The sequence below is a fragment of the Carcharhinus amblyrhynchos genome, chromosome 18 (genome assembly GCF_965287045.1).
Source record: "Carcharhinus amblyrhynchos chromosome 18, sCarAmb.v2.hapA, whole genome shotgun sequence".
Classification (NCBI taxonomy): domain Eukaryota; kingdom Metazoa; phylum Chordata; class Chondrichthyes; order Carcharhiniformes; family Carcharhinidae; genus Carcharhinus; species Carcharhinus amblyrhynchos.
The window spans coordinates 3,364,115-3,387,254 of NC_137341.1; the positions used below are offsets into that span (position 1 = coordinate 3,364,115).

The 23,140-nt window shown below is 47.5% G+C and overlaps 1 protein-coding gene across 1 annotated transcript in view; it reads left to right on the plus strand.

Moving 5' to 3' along the window:
- The window catches only part of gsg1l (gsg1-like), a 248,084-nt gene extending 230,404 nt beyond the window's left edge, over nucleotides 1-17,680 (plus strand). Inside the window, exon 5 of the mRNA XM_080206057.1 lies at nucleotides 17,101-17,680. Coding sequence (XP_080062183.1) covers nucleotides 17,101-17,401 — 301 coding nt within the window. The 3' untranslated portion in view covers nucleotides 17,402-17,680. The remainder of the gene's footprint in view (nucleotides 1-17,100) is intronic.
- The last annotated feature ends 5,460 nt before the right edge of the window (nucleotides 17,681-23,140 follow it).

Below are 23,140 nucleotides of genomic sequence, written 5' to 3' on the forward strand. Positions count from 1 at the left end.
CGGAGTTGAGGGGGTTGAGCTATGAGGAGAGGCTGAATAAACTAGGCTTGTACTCGTTAGAGTTTAGAAGAATGAGGGGAGATCTCATTGAGACGTATAAGATGATGAATGGGATGGATAGGACAGAGGTGGAGAGACTCTTCCCACTCAGAAAGGACAGTAGGACTAGGGGGCACAGCCTCAAGATAAAGGGGGGGCAGTTTAGAACGGAGTTGAGGAGGAACTTCTTCACTCAAAGGGTGGTGAATCTCTGGAATTCTCTGCCCGTTGAAGTGGTGGAGGCTGCCTCGCTAAATATTTTTAAGACGCGGGTTGATGGGTTTTTGATAAGCGAGGGGATTAAGGGTTATGGGGAGAGGGCGGGAAAGTGGAACTGAGCCATGACAGATCAGCCATGATCTTATTGAATGGCGGGGCAGGCTCGAAGGGCTAGGTGGCCTACTCCTGCTCCTATTTCTTATGTTCTTATGTTCTTATACGTCAGTCCCACCATCCCAGAAATCCATCTGGTAAACCTTCTCTGCTCTTCCTTTCGGGCAAGAAACATCCTTCTACAGACAAGGAGACCAAAATTGCACACAGTATTCCAGGTATGGCCTCACCAAGGCCCTGTACAATTGCAGGAGGATACTCCTGTTCCTCTACTCAAAACCTCTCGCTATGTACCTTCAATATAACATTTGCCTTCTTAACCACCTGCGTGCTTGCCTTCAGCGACTGGTAGCATGGTGGTTAGCACTGCAGAAGGGCAGCGCAGTAGCACAGTGGTTAGCACTGCTGCATATATAAGTAGTGAAACATTACTTTGTCCCTTCCTCCAGCCTGTAAAGCAACTGGTCACCAGTACTCTGCATTTCCTGTTGCTTAGCCAAGCACTGTTACCTGAACAAATAATCCACTCAAACGACATTTACAGACTTTCCTTAATTAATCCGATTGTTTAGACCTGGGTTATTAAAGCAATCCGAGCACTGAGATTAAACTGACTAGCCTGGAGTTGCTGGCTTTATCTTTATTCACTTGTTCTGACGAAGGGTGTAGTATTTGTAATTCATCAATACTCTCACACCCCTCATCGTGTATCGTAGGAGGAAGTCTCACAACACCAGCTTATGGGCGGCACGGTAGCACAGTGGGTTAGCACTGCTGCTTCACATCTCCAGGGTCCTGGGCTCGATTCCCGGCTCGGGTCACTGTCTGTGTGGAGTTTGCACATTCTCCTCGTGACTGCGTGGGTTTCCTCTGGGTGCTCTGGTTTCCTCCCACAGTCCAAAGATGTGTGGATTGGGTTAATTGGCCATGCTAAAATTGCCCCTTAGTGTCCTGACATGTGTAGGTTAGAGGGATTCGTGGGTATAATATGTGGGGATATGGGGGTAGGGCCTGGGTGGGATTATGGTTGGTGCAGACTCGATGGGCTGAAGGGCCTCTTTCTGCACTGTAGGGTTTCTATGTTAAAGTCCAACAGGTTTATTTTGGTCGTAAACGCCACTAGTTTTCAGGGTTTGCCTCACTTGATGAAACCCCAAAAGCTCGTGGCGGTTACTACCAAATAAGCCTGTTGGACTTTAACCTGGTGTTGTGAGACTTCTTACTCCGTTTACCCCAGTCCAACGCCGGCATCTCCACATTGAAAGGAGGATTGGCAGATTTTGGCCATAATTTTTAGCCTCTCTTCCCTTCCTCCCACTGGCCCTGGTAATGTATCAACTTTAATTAACAACCTGCCTTCCGAATACCTCCTCCCCAATCAATACTTATCCCATCAGTGTCTCCAATTGCCCATTGTTCATTGTGACTTTAGTTGTGTCTGGCTCCCTTGGTATGAACATCCTCTAAAACTCATTGACTACCTCAGTCCCTGTCTCCCGAATCAGTCCAATAATTCTTACTGCGTTTTTATTATTTATATAGCAACATCGAAAATAAAAGCAGGAGGAAGCCATTCCAGCCTGCTCCACCATTCAATATGATCATGGCTGATCATCCAACTCAATAACTTAACCTTGCCTTCCCCCCACCATATCCTTTAATCCCCTTCACCTCAAGAGCTATGTCTCATGACTTCCTGAAAACATGCTTGCTGTGGTAGAGAATTCCATAGGTTCACCGCTCTCTGGGTGAAGAAATGTCTCCTCATCCCTGTCCTAAATGGTCTACTCTGTATCCTCAGACTTTGACCCTTGGTTCTGGACTCCCTCGCCATCTGGAACATCCCTCCTGCATCTCCCCTGTCTCGTCCTGTTAGAATATTACAGGTTTCCCCTCATTCTTCTGAACTCCAGCAAGTACAATCCCAACTGGCTTAATCTCTTCTCCCGCCATCCCAGAAATCCATCTTCTCTGCTCTTCCTCTCGAGCAGGAAACATCCTTCCACCGATCAAGGGACCAAAACTGCACGCAATATTCCAGGTATGGCCTCACCAGTATAATTGCAGGGAGACACCCCTGTTCCTCTACTCAAAACCTCTCGCGATGTACCGTCAACATACCATTTGCCTTCTTAACCACCTGCGTGCTTACCTTCAGCGACTGGTGTACAAGGACACCCAGATCCCTCTGCACACTCCCCTCTCCTAATCTATAGCCAGATAATATTCTGTCTTCCCCTTTTTGCTATCAAAGTGGACATCCACACGCTTGTCCACATTAGACGACATCTGCCATTCATTTGCCTACTCTCTCATAAGAACATAAGAAATAGGAGCAGGAGTAGGCCATCTAGCCCTTCGAGCCTGCCCCGCCATTCAATAAGATCATGGCTGATCTGAAGTGGATCAGTTCCACTTTCCTGCTTTCTCCCCATAACCCTTAGTTCCCCTGTCTATCAGAAACCTATCTACCCGTGACTTAAATATATTCAGCGAGGTAGCCTCCACCACTTCAACGGGCAGAGAATTCCAGAGATTCACCACCCTTTGAATGAAGAAGTTCCTCCTCAACTCTGATCCAAACTGTTCCCCCCCCGACTTATCTTGAGGCTGTGCCCTCTAGTCCTGCTGTCCTTTCTAAGCGGGAAGAATCTCTCTACCTCTACCCTATCCATCCCCTTCATTATCTTATACGTCTCTGTAAGATCCCCCCTCATCCTTCTAAACTCCAACGAGTACAGACTAGTCTCTCTTCATAGACTAACCCCTCTCAACTTGTTTGTACCAATGTATACCATGACCACCCTCTGTTGCTGTTCACCCTCCCCCTTCAGATTGTCACATCATCACTCTGATACATCCTGAAACTGGTACCAGGGAAGAAATAAATCATCCTGAAATCTAATTTGCGGCCACAGAAATACCTGTCACTTTTGCTCCCCTATAACGATTGCATTTACGCAATTTTACTTGTCTCCTCTGAAGCACAGCCAATCATGCAGCGAGTTTGGCAGTCGCTGCTTTCCCCTCAGAGGCCATTCCCCTCAACAGTATCCATATCTGTTTCCAGGGGAATGGCCACAGGAGATTCCTGCACTGCCTGCCTAACATAGAAACATAGAACAGTACAGGCCCTTCGGCCCTCAATGTTGTGCCGAGCTATGTCCAAACCCAAGATCAAGCTATCCCACTCCCTATCATTCTGGTGTGCTCCATGTGCCTATCCAATAACCGCTTGCCTCGGGGATTTTCACAGTAACTGAATTGCAATGCGAATGTCAGCCCACTTGCGACTAATACATAAATAAATTTTAACTTTTGAACCCTCTCGCTCTGCCTGGTGGTCACCCGTTCACTTCCTGCCTGTGGAGTTTGAGCCTAGGGGGCGACCACCTCTCTATACACGCTAACCACAATACTGTCCGCCTCCCGGATGTTCCACAGTAACTCCAGCCGCTGTCCTGTTTCTGAAATCTGGTCTTCCAGAGGCTGAAGCTGGAGACACCTGCTGGCTTCAGGCACTGGAAATTGTTCTCAGCTTCCCACGTAGAACAAGAGCAGCACACCATGGCTTTGCGATCTCCTGTCCTGACTTCCTCCTTTAAATTAAATCTTTTAGACAATACCTAAAATCGAAGAATATCAATTGCTTTTGGCCCTTCCTCCTTGTCCCTTGTTACCACAGAGTATCGCCCTTACAAACTGTAAGCGATAAAAGTAGTAAATATTTACCTCACCTGTATTCACGGCGCTTCCACTTGCCCTGCACTATTTTTGAATCCTGACATCACCTTTGAACTCTAAGCTAGAAGTCTGGTTTCCCATTGTACCCTCACGCTGTTTCCAATCTCCCAGCTCCGCTCTCAATCTGGCTTTAACTAATGTTCTTTTATCCTCCTGGCGATTTTCCAGCTCTTCTATCCTCCTGGCTCCTCTCGTGGTCTTGCATTCCTACAGACAACATCTGGATTCCCTTAACTGCCAGTCACTTCTCATGCTCTCCCTTTGCCTCCCTTTTTATTTTAGATTGGACGCAGTGTAGCCTCCTGATTGATCCCCCAATGAAACAGATGTTAAAATTCTGACGGACTTCAATAAATCAGTGGCACGGTAGCACAGCGGTTAGCGCTGCTGCTTCACAGCTCCAGGGTCCTGGGGTTCGATTCCCGGCTCGGGTCACTGTCTGTGTGGAGTTTGCACATTCTCCTCGTGTCTGCGTGGGTTTCCTCCGGGTACTCCGGTTTCCTCCCACAGGCCAAAGATGTGCGGGTTAGGTTGATTGGCCGTGCTAAGAAATTGCCCCTTAGTGTCCGGGGATGCATAAGTTAGGGGGTTTAGCAGGTAATAATATGTAGGGATATAGGGTTAGGGCCTGGGTGGGATTGTGTTCGGTGCAGACTCAATGGGCCGAAGGGCCTCTTTCTGCACTGTAGGGTTCTATGGTTCTATCCCAGTGGCTGAAAGCTCTGTAGTCAAAGGGTCCAGGTTTCAAAATGATTACATGAGCCTGGATTGGGAGGCAGTTGCCTGGATTGGGAGGCATGCCTTATGAGGATAGGTTGAGGGAGCTCAGTCTCTTCTCCCTGGAGAGACGAAGGTTGAGAGGCGACCTGATAGAGGTTTATAAAATGTTGAGAGGAATAGATAGGGTGGATTCTTGGAGGCTATTTCCCAGGGCTGAAATGGTCGCTACGAGAGGGACACAGGTTTAAGGTGCTGGGGAGCAGGTACAGAGGAGATGTTAGGTTTTTTTGAGAAAGTGACCAATGTGTTTAATGCAGAGAAATGTGAGGTAATTCACTTTGGTAGGAATAACAGATGTGTTGAGTATAGGGCTAACGGGAAGACTTTGAATAGTGTGGAGGAGCAGAGGGATCTAGGTGTATGTGTACATAGATCCCTGAAAGTTGGGAATCAAGTAGATAAGGTTGTTAAGAAGGCATACAGTGTCTTGGTGTTTATTGGTAGGGGGATTGAATTTAGGAGTCGCAGCGTCATGTTGCAACTGTACACAACTCTGGTGCGGCCGCACTTGGAGTATTGTGTGCAGTTCTGGTCCCCACATTACAGGAAGGATGTGGAGGCTTTGGAGAGGGTGCAGAGGAGGTTTACCAGGATGTTGCCTGGTATGGAGGGGAGATCCTATGAGGAGAGACTGAGGGATTTAGGGTTGTTTTCGTTGGAAAGAAGGCGGCTAAGAGGGGATCTTATTGAAACATATAAGATGATTAGAGGTTTAGATAGGGTGGATAGTGATAGCCTTTTTCCTCTGATGGAAAAATCTAGCACGAGGGGGCATGGCTTTAAACTAAGGGGGGGTAGCTATAGGACAGATGTCAGGGGTAGGCTCTTTACCCAGAGGGTGGTGAGGGATTGGAATGCCCTGCCTGCTGCGGTTGTAAATGCGCCTAGTTTGGGGGCGTTTAAGAGGTCTGTGGATAGGTTTATGGACGAAAAGGGATTGGTTTAGGTTAGTGGGTCATTGTTGTTGTTGTTTTTTTTTAACTGGTCGGCGCAACATCGTGGGCCGAAGGGCCTGTTCTGCGCTGTAATGTTCTATGTTCTACGTTCTATGTAAGTTTTTCACTCAGAGGGTGGTGAGTGAGTGCAATCGGCTGCCGTCGGTGGTGGTGGAGGCAAACTCGCTGGGATCTTTTAAAAGACTTCTGGATGAGTACATGGGATCTAATGGGATTGGGGGTTTCAGATAGTTCTATGGCTTAGTCGGTAGAGGTGTGATTGGTACAACTTGTGGGCCGAAGGGCCTGTTTGTGCTGTAGTGTTCTGTGTTCTATAATGAAAGTGAACTTTTTAACAATGTGTTATTTGGATTTTAAATGCACTGCCTGATCAGGCAGGGGCTTAACACTGAGTGGAACTGCACAGTGCAAATGGAGGCCATTCAGCCCATCAATCCTGCACTCACTCTCCAAAAGAACATCTTACCTAAGCCCACCTCTCCATCCCGTAACCCTGTGCATTTACCAAGGCCAATCTATCTAACCTGCACATCTTGGGACACTAAGGGGCAATTTACCATGGCCAATCCATCCAACCTGCACATCCTCGGAATAAACCGGAGCACCCAGAGAAACCCCACGCAGAGAACGTGCAAACACCACTCTGTCACCCGAGGCTGGAATTGAACCTGGGTCCCTGGCATTGTGAGGCAGCATTGTGAACCACTGTGCCACCGTGCTGCCCATTCTCACACTTGCCTGCAATCTCGTTCCCTCCCCCCAAATATTTAACCCAATCCATTCCTGACTCGTTCAATTGCATCTTCCAGGAGAGGATAGGAGAAAATATTTGAGGGGAGGGAATGAGATTGCAGGAAAGTGTGAGAATGAGACGAACTAGATTGCTTTCCAGTAGAGCCGGCATGGAGTCAATGGGCTGAATGGCCTCCCTTTATTATGTACAATTCCATGATTACCCCTCATTTTACAGCCCACTGCGATCCGAATGCAGACAGGAGACACAGAATTTATAAATGTTAAACTTTGGGATGGCATAGTGGCACAGTGGGTGAGCACTGCTGCCTCAAAGCACCTGAGTTCACCTCCGGCCTCGGGTCTGTGTGGAGTCTGCACATCCTCCCCGTGTCTGCGTGGGTTTCCTCCGGCTGCTCCCGTTTCCTCCCACACTGCAAAGATGTGCGGGTTCGGTTGAATGGCCAGGCTAAATTGCCTCTGAGTAGCAGGAGGACTTGCGAGGGTAAATATGTGGGGATGCAGGGATAGGGCCTGGGTGGCCAGTGCAGACTCGATGGGCCGACTGGCTTCCCTCTGCGCTGACGGGATTCTATAAATTTGAGGGCTGGACATCAGTCAGTCTGAGGATTTCCTTCGCCTGCTCGTTGGCCTTGTTAGTATGCTTGGAGCGTACCACTTGCCTGATTAATTAAGAAGATAAATAGGGATACATTGATGTATTTGTGCTGACAAGTTTTTCCTCTTCGGGAGAGAGGAAGCTGTTGAACGAGAGGTGTGTGCACGTGACTTCAAAAAGGAACAACATCCTCTAAAACCTGAAGCAGAAATACAACATTAAAATCAAAGCACACAGCACAAACTCACGCTAAAGCCATTAAAATTCACAGGCTGAAGGGTACGATTGACTTTGACGTCTTCAAGGTTATGTGCTGCAGCAGATAGAGTAGAATTTTGGCCTGGATTCAGCAAGACTTTTGACACAAAAAGCTGGGATTTTCACCTGAACCTTTGTCTCTCTCTCTCTCTCTAGGCGCTGGACCCCACGCACCCACCCCTCCAACAAGTGAACTGGTTTCTTTGCCAGGAGAGAACGAAACAGAATCGTAGAGTCCCGACTACGCAGGACGAGGCCATTCAGCCCATCGAGTCTGCAGTATTGCCCCCAATTCTAGATTGTCCCCACAAGGGAAATCAGAGTTGAGGAGGAACTTCTTCACTCAAAGGGTGGTGAATCTCTGGAATTCTCTGCCCGTTGAAGTGGTGGAGGCTACCTCGCTGAATATATTTAAGTCACGGGTAGATAGGTTTCTGATAGACAGGGGAATTAAGGGTTATGGGGAGAAAGCGGGAAAGTGGAACTGATCCACTATCAGATCAGCCATGATCTTATTGAATGGCGGGGCAGGCTCGAAGGGCTAGATGGCCGACTCCTGCTCCTATTTCTTATGTTCTTATGACCGCAATCCCATCCAGGTCCTATCCCCATTACCCCATGCATTCACCCTACTAATCCCCCTGACACTCGGGGTAATTTTAGCACAGCCAATCAACCTAATCCGCACATCTTTGGAGTGCGGGAGGAAACCGGAGGCCCCAGAGGAAACCCTCGCAGTGACGGGGAGAATGTGCAAACTGCACACAGTCGGTGACCCAAGCTGGGAATCGAACTCGGGTCCCTGGCGCTGTGAGGCAGCAGTGCTAACCACCATGCCACCCCAGTTCATATAAGAAATAGGGACAGGAGCCAGCCCCTACTCCGCCATTCAGTTGGATCATGGCGCATCTGGGTGTGGCCTTTTCTCCATTTTCCTGCCTGCCCCCTAACCTTTGACTCCCCAATGGATCAGGAACCTGTCTAACTCAGCCTGGAGCCTCCACTGCTCTCTGTGGAGGACAGTTCCAGAGAATTCTGAGAGAGGAACTTCCTCCTCACCTCCAGGTTAATCAGGAGACCCCTTACTGTGTCCCCAATTCTAGATTGTCCCCCACAAGGGAAATCATCCTCTTAGCATCTCCCCTCAGAATGTTATGTGTTCCAATAAGAACACCTCTCATTCTTCGAAACACCAATAGGCCCAAACATCACAACCGCTCCTCATAAGACAAACAGTTACTCCAAGAGTCAACTGAGTGAACCTTCACGGAACTGCTTCCACTGCCAGTGTCTCTCCTTTCATAAGGAGACCAAAACTATTAGCAGTGTCGGAGGTGCAGTCTCGCTAATACCCTGCACAGTTTCAGATAGATTTTCATAGAATCATATAGTGCAGAAAGAGGCCCATCGGCCCATCGAGTCTGCACCGAACACAATCCCACCCAGGCCCCACCCCCATATCCCTACATATTATACCCACTAATCCCTCTAACCCACACATCCCTGGACACTCAGGGGCAATTTCTTAGCACGGCCAATCAACCTAACCCGCACATCTTTGGGAGGAAACCAAGAGTACCCCGAGGAAACCCACACAGACACGAGGAGAATGTGCCAACCCCTCACAGGCAGTAACCCAAGCTGGGAATCGAACCCAGGATCCTGGAGCTGTGAAGCAGCAGTGCTAACCACTGTGCTACCGTGCCGCCCTCCAGGAAAAAAACGATAGAAATGATCCCTAAAAGTATAGTTTTTTTGTCCTTGTATATTCTATTCCCCTTGCTTTCAAGGTCAACATGCCATTTGCCTTCCTCATCCACATACTAACTGGACTGGATAAACATGGATTGCTTTCTTCAGAGCAGAGAAGGTTGAGGGGGGACATGATTGAGGTGTATAAGATTATGAGGGGTATGGACAGGGTAAGTAAGGAGCAGCTATTCTCCTTGACTGAGGGGTCAATCACGAGGGGACATAGTTTTAGGATGAGGGGCAGGGGATTCCGAGGGGATCTGAGAAAAAACCTTTTTGCTTAGAGGGCGGTGGGAGTCTGGAACACACTGCCTGGGAAGGTAGTGGAGGCCAGAAACCTTACAACCTTTAAAAAAGTATTTGGATGAGCACCTGAAACATCATAACATTCAAGGATATGGGACAAGTGCTGGGTAATGGGATTAATGTGATTTCATAAGAACATGAGAACATAAGAACATAAGAAATAGGAGCAGGAGTCGGCCATCTAGCCCTTCGAGCCTGCCCCGCCATTCAATAAGATCATGGCTGATCTGAAGTGGATCAGTTCCACTTTCCCGCTTTCTCCCCATAACAGTAGCAGTCATTGTCAGTGCAGAGTCGATGGGCTGAATGGCCTTTTCTCTATGACTTGATGAGTATGTGACCAGTACAGTGAGAGGGATGTCCATGCTTGCATGGGAGGGCCCAGCTGTTCTGGCACTGAGACCTCAGTGCCACGATAGGACATTGTACAGTACAGGCCCTTTGGCCCTCGATGTTGTGCCGAGCTATGTCCGAGCCCAAGATCAGTCTATCCCACTCCCTATCATTCTGGAGTGCTCCATGTGCCTATCCAATAACCGCTTGAAAGTTCCTAAAGTGTCCGACTCCAGCAGGCAGTGCATCCCACACCCCAACCTCTCTCTGAGTGAAGAACCTACCTCCAATATCCCCCACCATGAACCTCATAGTTATGCCCCCTAGTAACAGCTACATCCACCTGAGGAAATACTCTCTGCACGTCCACTCTATACATCACTCTATACCACCTTACACCGTGAAGCATTTGGGCAGCAAACAATGTCAATGAGGACAAAGTCAGCTGCTGAATTCTCTGAGAGTCTATGTGACGATTGGGGCATTGCACTGGGGGAGCGAGTAATTCTCAGATGAGAGAGGTGCACAGCTCAGACAGATTACCAGCTCCTCACTTACATAGAACATAGAACACTACAGCACAAACAGGCCCTTCGGCCCACAAGTTGCGCTGATCACATCCGTACCTACCAGGCCTATCTAAGAACAAAGAACAACACAGCACGGGAAACAGGCGCCGCCATTTTAACATTGTGAGTCCCCTCTTCCACCCATGACCCTTGTCTGCGCTTACGGCACTCCACATTGGAAACCAGACTGAGGGAAGACTAATTTAGGGACAATTTGTTACACCAATCAGCCTAATAGCACATCTTTGGGGTGTGGGAGGAAACCGGAGCACCCGGAGAAAACCCACGCTAGCACGGGGAGAATGCGCAAACTCCCACAGACACCGGCCCAAATCCATGTATCTGCACAGCAAACAGTGATAGTCACTGTGTAATCTATAACCCTCAATCCCATTAAGTCCCATGTACTCATCCAGAAGCCTCTTAAAAGACCCCAGCGAGTTCGCCTCCACCACCACCGACGGCAGCCGATTCCACTCACTCACCACCCCCTGAGTGAGAAACTCCCCCCTGACATCTCCTCTGTACCTGCTCCCCAGCACCTTAAACCTGTGTCCTCTCGTAGCGACCATTTCAGCCCCAGGAAATAGCCTTTGAGAATCCACCCTATCTATTCCTCTCAACGTCTTATAAACCTCTATCAGGTCGCCTCTCAACCTTCGTCTCTCCAGGGAGAAGAGTCCCAGCTCCCTCAACCTATCTTCATAAGGCATGTCTCCCAATCCAGGCAACATCCTTGTAAATCTCCTCTGCACCCTCTCAATAGCTTCCACATCCTTCCTGTAGTGAGGTGACCAGAACTGCGCGCAGGACTCCAAGTGGGGTCTGACAAGGGTCTTATAAAGTTGCAGCATTACCTCCCGACTCCTAAACGCAATCCCTCAATTCATTTACAATGCAGGAAATCGGAAAAGGTACCAGTGGAGGGAATTATAGACCAGTGAGCCTGACACCAGTACTGGGAAAGCTGCTTGAGTCCATTATCAAGTATTTCACATCTCGGCATTTGGAAGGTATAATCAGACAGAGTCAGCGTGAATTTACAAAGGAAAAATCACGCTTGAGAATCTATTGGAATTCTTTGAGGATGTAACTGGCAAAGTGGACTGAGGAGAACCAATGGCTGTGGTTTATTTAGACTTTCAGAAGGCTTTCCACAAAGTCTCACATAACAGACACAGCACGTGGGATTGCAAATAATGACTGAAGATGAATAGAAAGCTGGTTAGCAGATAGGAAGCAAAGAGTTGGCATCAATGGCCCTTATTCTAATTGGCAGTCCAGTTTCATTCTTTTCCAGCAATTTGACAAAATTGAGTGGTTTGCGAGGCCATTTCAGAGGGCAGTCAAAAATCAACCAGATTGCTTTGGGGATGGATGTTACAGTTTGCAGAGGGACATAGATAAGCTGCAGAGCTGGGCCGAGAGGTGGCAAATGGAGTTTAATGCGGAAAAATGTGAGGTGATTCACTTTGGTAAGAGTAACAGGAGTACAGAATATAGGGCTAATGGAAGGACTCTTGGTAGTGTTGACGAGCAGAGAGATCTCAGTGTACGTGTGCACAGATCCATGAAAGTTGGCACCCAGGTTGATAAGGCTGTTAAGAAGGCGTACGGTGTGTTAGCTTTTATTGGTAGAGGGATTGAATTTCGGAGCCGTGAGGTCACGTTACAACTGTACAAAACTCTGGTGCGGCCGCACTTGGAGTATTGCGTACAGTTCTGGTCGCCGCATTATAAGAAAGATGTGGAGGCATTGGAAAGGGTGCAGAGGAGGTTTACCAGGATGTTGCCTGGTATGGTGGGAAGGTCTTCTGAGGAAAGGCTGAGGGACTTGAGGTTGTTTTCATTGGAGAGAAGAAGGTTACGAGGTGACCTAATTGAGACATACAAGATGATCAGAGGGTTAGATAGGGTGGATAGTGAGAGCCTTTTACGTCGGATGGTGATGGTTAACACAAGGGGACATAGCTTTAAATTGAGAGGTGGTAATTATAGGACGGATGTCAGAGGTAGGTTCTTTACTCAGAGGGTAGTAAGGGCGTGGAATGCCCTGCCTGCAGCAGTTGTGGACTCGCCAACTTTAAAGGTGTTCAAACGGTCAGTGGATAGGCATATGGATAACATTGGAATAGTTTAGGTTAGAGGGTCATTAGATTGGTTCCACTGGTCGGCACAACATCGAGGGCCGAAGGGCCTGTACTGCGCTGTAATGTTCTACGTTCTGTGCTTTGGGTTTGGAGTCACATATAGGCCAGACCAGGTCTGGGTAGCAGATTCCCTTGGCTAAAGAACATGAGTGAACTAGATGGCTTTTTACAACAATCGACAATGATTTCATCTGACTTTAATTCCAGATTTTTATTGAATTCAAATTTCACCATGAGTCATGGTGAGATTTGAACCCGGGTCGTACAGTATTACATTGGGCCTCTGGGTTATTAGTCCAGTTTGAATACCAGTACAGCACTGCCTCCCCTTGTGATGAGCTTGGAATAGGAAGTGAGATTAAGCATGCTATTCATTCAAAGATCCAGAACAGGCAAGGCCTGTTGAATGATCCTTCTGAAATGATCACAGATTATCACTGAGAATTGAGCACTGGCACAATTCCTTTGCAAGCTGGGCTCCAAGACAGCCAATTCGAATGTCCTTGGCAATGGAAGAGTATGACACAATGCAATGTCCACACTTTACCTTTCCACCGATGTCACAGGAGTTTGAATCCCAGCCAGGGTGAAGGAACCTTAGCAGTACATACGGAGGATGCTAAGGGCAAGGTTTTCCAGCTGTCTCGCTGGAAAATCCCTCCCCAGGCTATTGGACCTTTGCGTGGTCTGTGCCCCCACTCTCTGGACGATTCCTGTGGCAGCTGTAAAAGATCTATCCAGCATAATAAGACCATAAGATGTTGGAGCAGAGGTCGGCCATTCAGCCCATTGAGTTTGCTCTGCTATTTTATGAGATCATGACTGATCAAATGTGATCATCCTCAACTCCACTTTCCCGCCTTCTCCCCATAACTCTTGATTCCCTTACTGACAACAAATCTATCTCAGCTTTGAATATTGGGGCATTGCACTGGGGCAGCGAGTAACTCTCGGATGAGGAGAGGTGCACAGCTCAGACAGATTACCAGCTGCAATGATGTACGGTGTAGTAACCTTCATCAATCGAGGGACTGAGTATCGGAGCCGGGAGATAATGCTGCAACTTTATAAGACCCTAGTCAGACCCCACTTGGAGTACTGTGCGCAGTTCTGGCCGCCTCACTACAGGAAGGATGTGGAAGCTATTGAGAGGGTGCAGAGGAGATTTACAAGGATGTTGCCTGGATTGGGAGGCATGCCTTATGAGGATAGGTTGAGGGAGCTGGGACTCTTCTCCCTGGAGAGACGAAGGTTGTGAGGTGACCTGATGGAGGTTTATAAAATGTTGAGGGGTATAGATAGGGCGGATTCTCGGAGGCTATTTCCCAGGGCTGAAATGGTCGCTACGAGAGGACACAGGTTTAAGGTGCTGGGGAGCAGGTACAGAGGAGATGTCAGGGGTAAGTTTTTCACTCAGAGGGTGGTGAGTGAGTGGAATCGGCTGCTGTCGGTGGTGGTAGAGGCGAACTCGCTGGGGTCTTTTAAAAGACTTCTGGATGAGTACATGGGATTTAATGGGATTGAGAGTTATGGGTAAGCCTAGTAGGTGGGGATGTCATTGGTGCGACTTGTGGGCTGAAGGGCCTGTTTGTGCTGTAGTTTTTCTATATTCTATGAATATCCTTAACGACCCAGCCTCTATAACCCCCTGCGGTGAAAAATTCCATGGAATCACTCCCCTCTGAGGGAAGAAATTCCTCCTCCTCGCAGTCTCAAATGGATGAGACCTCACTTGGAGGCTGAGTCCTTACTTGGAGGCTCTGCCTTTTGGTCCTGGACCCTCCCACAAGGGACTTTTCCGTTCTTGCCCTGCGGTCTGAGAGGTTGCAGTACTTGAGATGCATTCCCAAGTGTTGTCGTTAATACGCTGTCTTTTCCTGCAAACACAGACCTTTCACTAATTCCCTTTAACGTTCTATTTGTGAAAACATCACTCTTCAATTCCCCACTAATCCTTTCGCCAATTACCTTAAATCTATGACCATTTAATATTGACCATTCTGCGAATGGAAATAAATCCTCCCTGTCCGCCGTGTCCAGCTCCCTCATCGGTTTATACACCTCAATTAAATCTCCTCCTTTGTGAAAACCATCCCAGTCTTTCCTCATCACTAAAATCCTCGATTCCTGGCAACATCTTCATCCGCACCCTCCCTTGTGCTGTCACATCCTGGAATGCAGAGGCTAGGATTGTACAAAGAACAACACAGCACGGGAAACAGGCCCTTCGGCCCAACGAGCCCGCGCTGCCCATTTTAACATTGTGAGTGCCCTCCTCTACCTATGACCTTTGTCTATGCCTTTTGGGGAAGATTGGGGGAAGACTAATTTAGGGATAATTTGTTCCACCAATCAGCCTAAGAGCACGTTTTTGGGGTGTGGGAGGAAACCGGAGCCCCCGGAGAAAACCCACGCAAGCACGGGGAGAATATGCAAACTCCCTCAGACACCGCGCCACATCCATGTATCTGCACAGCAATCAGTGATAGTCACTGAGCTGTCGTGTTGCCCGTCAGATGGTCCAGTTTAAGCACACACTAACGACGTGAAGCACTAGGCAACTCTCGAAGGAACATCCAAGAGCAGCACTCGCACGACCCACCGCGTGTATGCCCCTTGTTGGCCAACAAGGCGGACCCAATCACCTGTGAAGTCGCAGTAGCTGTAGTCTAACTAATGCTTTACATAGTTGTCCCAGCATAACCTGCCATGCCAACAGGGGAAGGTATCCCATAAGCTTCCTTCGCCATCTTCACTGTTCTGCTATCTACAGGGATTTGCGGACACACGTTCCAAGGTCACTCTGCCCTTCTACATTTCACATTATCCTACCATTTATTGTGTGTTCACTTGCCCTGTTCTCCAAATGATTATCTTATACTTCTTTCAAGACCGAGACCACATTCTCAAGGGCAATTAAATATGGACCTGGCCCGCATTCCTTGAAAGAAGAAAAAGTTCCAAAAATTGTCACTTTTGCAACCACTGACCATCAGTAATCCCTTCCTGAAATCAACAGTGTTGTCTCTTAGTACCAAACTGATGAATAACATTTGGATCTGATGGGTTACTGATGAGATCCAAGTGTCCTCCCCTGGAGAGATGTGTCGGTGCTGATTAAATATTTTTTGGCAATATCAGTGCAGTGTCACACAAACTGGCACTCCTCAAGAAGACTCAAAGTTGACAACGGTCAGAAAAAAGAACATCTGGTTTTGCATGAATTTTACTGGAAAATAACAGAAGGTGCGACAATCTGTATCGGATATGATTTGAGATTAACTGGTACTGAGCTGCAGAGTAAAGTGGAAATGTCTTCCCTTCTCCAAAGCTGGTGGGATTTATCAAGGCTGGCACGGTGGTTAGCACTGCTGCCTCACAGCACCAGGGACACAAGTTCAATTCCGGCTTTGGGTCACTGTCTGTGTGGAGTTTGCACCTTCTCCCCGTGTCTGCGTGGGTTTCCTCCGGGTGCTCCGCTTTCCTCCCACAGTCTGAAAGACGTGCTAGTTCGGTGCTAAATTCTCCCTCAGTGTACCCGAACAGGTGCCTGAGTGTGGTCACTCGGGGATTTTCACAGTCACTTCATTGCAGCGTGAATACAAGCTTGTGACTAATAAATGAACTTTACTTTTCTCCTCCCACAGCCCAAAAAGGTGTGCGGATGAGGTTAATTGGCCATGCTAAATTGACCCTAGTGTCAGGGGGATGTAAATGGGGTTACAAAGAACAACACAGCACAGGAAACAGGCCCTTTGGCCCGACAAGCCCGTGCCGCCCATTTTAACACTCAGTGACCGCCTCATTCCAATCCTCCTCCTACCTACGACTTTTGTCTATGCCTCTTGGACTCCACAATAAAGGGGTGCAAATTTAGAGTATTATATATTCGCCAGATTAAGGGAGGTCTAATTTAGGGACAATTTGTTCACACCAATCAGCCTAAGAACGCGCTTTTGGGGTGTGGGAGGAAACCGGAGCACCCGGAGAAAACCCACGCAAGCACGGGGAGAATGTGCAAACTCCCACAGACACCGACCCAAGTCGGAGATCCGACCCGGGTCCCTGTATCTGCACGGCAAACAGTGATAGTCACTGAGCTGTCGTGTTGCCCGTCAGTTGGTCCAGTTTAAGCGTACACTCACGACGTGAGGCACTAGGCAACTCTCGAAGCGACGTCCAAGAGCAGTCCTCGCACCCACCGCGTGTGTGCCCCTTGTTGGACAACAAGGCGGACCGAATCGCCTGTGGATGTGAAAAAAGACATCAGTAAACATACAACAACCTATGCAGACATTCGCGGGAGATCCCCAGAAGCGCAAATGGAGGACATGTAAGGGTGAAACGTAAGGGTTATGGGGATAGGGCCTGGATGGGATTGTGGTCGGTGCGGACTCGATGGGCCGAATGGACTACTTCCGTACTGTAAGGATTCTGTTCGGCATCACTAAGTTCAAACTGTCGTCCAGAAACGGGAAGGATTAGTGACAGTAACTGTGTCCTCGCTCTTATTCCTTGTGTCTCCGCAGCTTGGCTTGGGGATCGTTCACTTGTTGCATGGCGGCATCTGTCACCACACTGAACTCGTACACGAAAACCGTCATTGAGTTCCGACACAAACGGAAACTCTACCAGCACAACCTCAGAGAAGAGCAGATGTTCGTTGATCGCGAGGCCATCAACTATTTCAGAGAGAGGTCAATTCACTCGCTGTCGAGCTCTCTGGAGGTCTTTGCGGATCCGACCACGAGCACAGTGAAATCACTGATGCCAGAAACGTCTTTGGACTTGAGTGAAATCCCGGAGGTGTTAGGAGAGGACCAATGTTAAAAGCAACCGTTACTGACTTCCATCTGATCCTGATACCGGGAGCAGCAATACAAACAGCCTGGTCCACATGTACACTGAGCAAGTGGAAAGATGAGACTGAACTATCCCTTTGGCCGGTGTACTGCAGCTGTGTAGATGTTCAAAATGATTTGTTGAGTGGGAAATTATGAAACGTCAATGTAAAAAAAAAAGCTTCCTCCTGCTCACATTTAGATTTTTAATACAGCTCTGTAAGATGTGATACTATTTATATTACTTTCATATTAATGTATGTTCCAGATTTGATCATTCTTTTTTGTTTCACACACATCAATAATATAATGTTGATCTTTAAATAAATATCCAACTTTCTTTAGACTCTTAGTTGAATTGTTGGTTAAAGCCTGAGGCGCACGCACACACATTCACAGTCACACTCACACTCACACAAACTCACACTCAAACACACAAAAATTCTCACACACACACACACACACACACACACACACAAATTCACACACTTAAACATACACAGACTCTCACACACAAACACATTCACGCTCACACACATACATTCATGCTCTCTCTCTCTCACACACACACACAAACTCTCACCCACAAACACATGTTCACACACCCACAAACTCACACTCACACAAACACACACACACTCATACACACACACAAACACACAGTCAGACACAAACACACACACACACACAAACACTCACACACACACTCACACACACTCGCGCGCACACACATGCGCTCACACACATACACATAGACACACACTCTGTCTCTCACACACACACACACACAGACGTCCACACAGTTGTGGGAAATTTACCACTTCAGAGTCAGATTTGGAGGTTTCAACAATACAGTTTTATTTCAGATACGAAGCTTCGGGGAGAAAGCACTGGTACTCTGCAATACTTGGCAGCTCCCTTCTCAATAATACAATAACAGTTGATCATTTTTATACCTTTCAGACTATAGGTGGCCTGGACATTAGCCGTTGAACACATCGTTATTGTTGAATAGACAGATCATGGTGATCGATAGTTAACACATCGTTACAATCAGACAGGTACAGACATGGGCAGTTAACATAGCACTATTCACAGAATGGATACATTTCCTCTATCAGTGACTGGTTTTGATCTATACATTCAGTGATTGGTTTTTGTTGCATTTATGTATTTACATTCCCATCCAGGGCTGATCCGATTATCAGTCTCTATTGTTCTGGGTCTGTCCTTATCTTTAAAGTGCCCCAAGCTCTGACTAGCTTCGTGTAGCATTTTGGTTACTGCATGTTTTAACTTTTAGTGACTGTCCGTGCTAGAAGCCAGTGCCTGTTTGATGTCTCTTCCCAAGTAACTGTTTGTGTGCCAGGCAACCATTTCTTTATTTTAAGAACATAAGAAATAGGAGCAGGAGTCGGCCATCTAGCCCTTCGAGCCTGCCCCGCCATTCAATAAGATCATGGCTGATCTGAAGTGGATCAGTTCCCCTTTCCTGCTTTCTCCCCTTAATTCCCCTGTCTATCAGAAACCTATCTACCCGTGACTTAAATATATTCAGCGAGGCAGCCTCCACCACTTCAACAGGCAGAGAATTCCAGAGATTCACCACCCTTTGAGTGAAGAAGTTCCTCCTCAACTCTGTTCTAAACTGCGCCCCCCCCCCCCTTATTTTGAGGCTGTGCCCCCTAGTTCTGGTTTCCTTTCTAAGCGGGAAGAATCTCTCTACCTCTGCCCTATCCATCCCCTTTATTATCTTATATGTCTCTATAAGATCCCCCCTCAGCCTCCTAAACTCCAATGAGTACAGACCCAGTCTATTCAATCTCTCCTCATAAGCTAACCCCCTCATCTCCGGTATCAGCCTGGTGAACCTTCTGAATTGGTAAACCTGGTGAATTTTCCCCACTTCGTTTCCCCTCCTTTTGGTCAGGACTATGATTTTAATAACCCCCAGACCAATAGCTGCATATTCACCTGTCTTCTTTCCTTCTTCTGGCATCTTCAGAGGTCCCCATGTATTCTTCCTCGATGGTTACACTGGCTCCTGGCACAGTGCGTATCACCATTACTTATTAACAAACATTCAGGCATCCAACAATTAGACAACAGACAACTGAAATGAGTATGACCAATCCATGTAAGAAATAAGATCCCCAGGATCCACCTATGAGCCATTCCAGCCAGTTACTCCCTCTCTTAGGTCCCTGTCTGAAGTTATCAAGTTGTTCTCTCATGTTATTAGTAACTTGGGCAACACTATAGGATTTGCCTGTGACATGGGTTATGCACTTGTTGCCTCTGATTGTACACGCTCCCCCTTGTGTGCTAACTTGTGGTCCACTGCGTATCGTGTCTGCTATGCATATGATCTCAGTTCAGCCATTTCTTGGGTTGACAGCCTCCAGTGCTCCTGAAGAGCTGTTTCCCAGAACTGTTTGTTAGTCCACAACCAATATGATTCCTATTCTTTGCACTAATTACTCCTGCTGCCTCCCCCAGAGATAAGGCTCCAAGGAACTCGCATCCCAGTGATGATCCCATTGTGCCCAGGACTTCCCAATCAGCACAGAATTCCTTGCCGATAGCCGGGGTTACCATTCTCCTTCGGATATGCCACTCCTGAGGACATGGAACAGCCAGTGGTCCTGTTGTTCCGACTGCGAAAAGGATCGGGAGGTTTGGTGTTTCCGTCGTGTAAGTACCATTGAAGAGGAACACGTACATACATTGGGTGGCACGGTAGCACAGTGGGTTAGCACTGCTGCTTCACAGCTCCAGGGTCCTGGGTTCGATTCCCGGCTCGGGTCACTGTCTGTGTGGAGTTTGCACATTCTCCTCGTGTCTGCGTGGGTTTGCTCTGGTTTCCTCCCACAGTCCAAAGATGTGCGGGTTAGGTTGATTGGCCGTGCTAAGAAATTGTCCCCTAGTGTCCAGGGATGTGTAGGTTAGAGGGATTAGTGGGTATAATGTGTAGGGAAATAGGGACAGGGGCTGGGTGGGGTTGTGTTCGGTGCAGACTCGATAGGCCGAAGGGCCTCTTTCTGCACTGTCGGGTTCTATGATTCTATCCCTTCCTAACCCGGTAACATTTAGTGTCCCAATTATGAGTTTGTTCATATCGCCAATTGCTCAATTTACTTGACTCCCTGTTTGATCCCACCACCCGGTAAGTGTCAAATGGGTATGTCCATTCGGCTCAGCTCACATGAGTCCCATTGCACTGTCCACACATGAGCTGTCTTCCCGCGGTTACGTTACGGCATTTCTGTTCATCACAAGTGCAAGTAATCTCTCCCTTATTAACCCGACAATGTTGACGGACACACTGTGTCTGCACACGCAGGAATCATTCTTGGGGACCAAGGCGTAGGCACATCCCCACCCCTGCCCCGTAAAACAAAGCGGATAGCTTGCATTATCCGAGCAAGCTCTTCCTCCCACCTGTTGGAGCCCCCTGCACACAGGGTCTGTGGGATTTACATGTTCCACACATCTCCCCTGTATACCTCTTTTATATTTGCCAATTTGTCCCTTACAGGATGCGTCTGATGTATCTACTGTGTATAAATCATGAGGGGTCCACCCAGGGTTGGCTACAAATTGGGCTTCTACCGATTGTGCTAACGGGTAACATACAGTTCGACTCTCGTGTAAGTGTATATGAGCCTTATAAGAACATAAGAAATAGGAGCAGGAGTAGGTCAACTAGCCCTTCGAGCCTGCCCCGCCATTCAATAAGATCATGGCTGATCTGTCGTGTCTCAGTTCCACATTCCCGCCCTCTCCCCATAACCCTTAATCCCCTTGCCTATCAAAAACCCATCAACCCGCGTCTTAAAAATATTTAGCGAGGTAGCCTCCACCACTTCAACGGGCAGAGAATTCCAGAGATTCACCACCCTTTGAGTGAAGAAGTTCCTCCTCAACTCCGTTCTAAACCGCCCCCCCCCTTTATCTTGAGGCTGTGCCCCCTAGTCCTACTGTCCTTTCTGAGTGGGAAGAGTCTCTCCACCTCTATCCTATCCATCCCATTCATCACCTTATACGTCTCAATGAGATCTCCCCTCATTCTTCTAAACTCTAACGAGTACAAGCCTAGTTTATTCAGCCTCTCCTCATAGCTCAACCCCCTCAACTCCGGTATCAGCCTAGTGAACCTCCTCTGCACTCCCTCCAAGGCCAAAATAGATTATCCTCGAAACCAGTCAAATTTACAGTCACAACAACTCAAAGTAATACAGTTACATATCCGCAATGAGCAAGTATCAATCCAAATACTGTAAGTTACACCATTTTTCAAAAGTTGTACTGTCAACCTGAATGCGCCAGTTACTCTTGCTTGCAGTCTTTGCCTGTGTTGGGGAAAGCAATCCATTTATTTTAATTCAGTCATTCATTCCTTGTGTAATTTCAGCCATACACCTTTCCCTGTTACATCGAGACAGGGTAAGGAGTGTGACAACACCAGGTTTAAGTCCAACTGATTTATTTGATAGTAAACTCAAAGTTTACTACTCAAAGTTTACTATTTGATAGTAAACTCAAAGTTTACTACTCAAATAAATGAGTTGGACTTAAACCTGGTGTTGTCAGACTTTTTACTGTGTTTACCCCAATCCAACGCCGGCATCTGTAGACAGGCACAGACCAATTAGAACTTCATATGGCCCATTCCATTTTGGTCAAACCCTGGTTTTTCGGGTAATGCGCTTTCTAGGATGTGTCCTCCCGCCATTGGGATGCCAGGGAGCGTTTCAAGCTCTCTCTCCGTGCATCTCTTTCCTCTTGATTATCTTTTACCAATTTGTGCATCCCTTTGAGTTGGGTGCTCAGTTCCAAAACATATCTCCCGATTTTATCTTTCAGTGGACCTCCATCGGTCTCACCTGTTCAGATGCTTTCTGGTCGTTGCATCGCCAGTCCTGTCACGAGCTCACAAGGGGTTAATCCGGCTGTCCGGTTTGTGGTAGCTCTGATTAGACAAGCTGCTTCTCTCTGCCCATTCCTCCTCCTTCAAAGTATGAAGCCAGGACAGTAAAACTTGAAAGCTTACAGGTTCAGACATAAGAAATGGCAAGTCAGATTAACCCTGAGAAGACTGAACACTGAAGGAAAACTTAATTATAAGATCTTGCTTGTCGCATAATAATTTAAAGAAATATTCTCTCGCCCTGTACAATTCTTGATTAAACCCCCAGTATTTGAATTTGAAGTGGATCACTTTTAGCAGTGTCAGGGAGAGGGACGATATGTATTTAGTGTACCCCACCCCCAACCCTCCCCCATAGAAAGCTTAGTGTGAATCAAATAACACTCTGCAGCTGGACATCCATTCATTTGTATATCATCTTATCAAGAGACATCGCTTTCCCCAGTAAAATCACATGGCATACAGCTCCATTTCTTTAATTTCACCACTTCAACACACACTCACACTCAACACACACACACTCTCACACTCAGACTTACTTACTCACACGAATATACACTCTTACACACACGCTCACACACACACTCTCACACTCAGACTTACTTACTCACACGAATATACACTCTTACACACACACACACACACACACACACACTCACACTCAGACTTACTTACTCACACGAATATACACTCTTACACACACACACACACTCTCACACTCAGACTTACTTACTCACACGAATATACACTCTTACACGCTCACACACACACACACACTCACACTCAGACTTACTTACT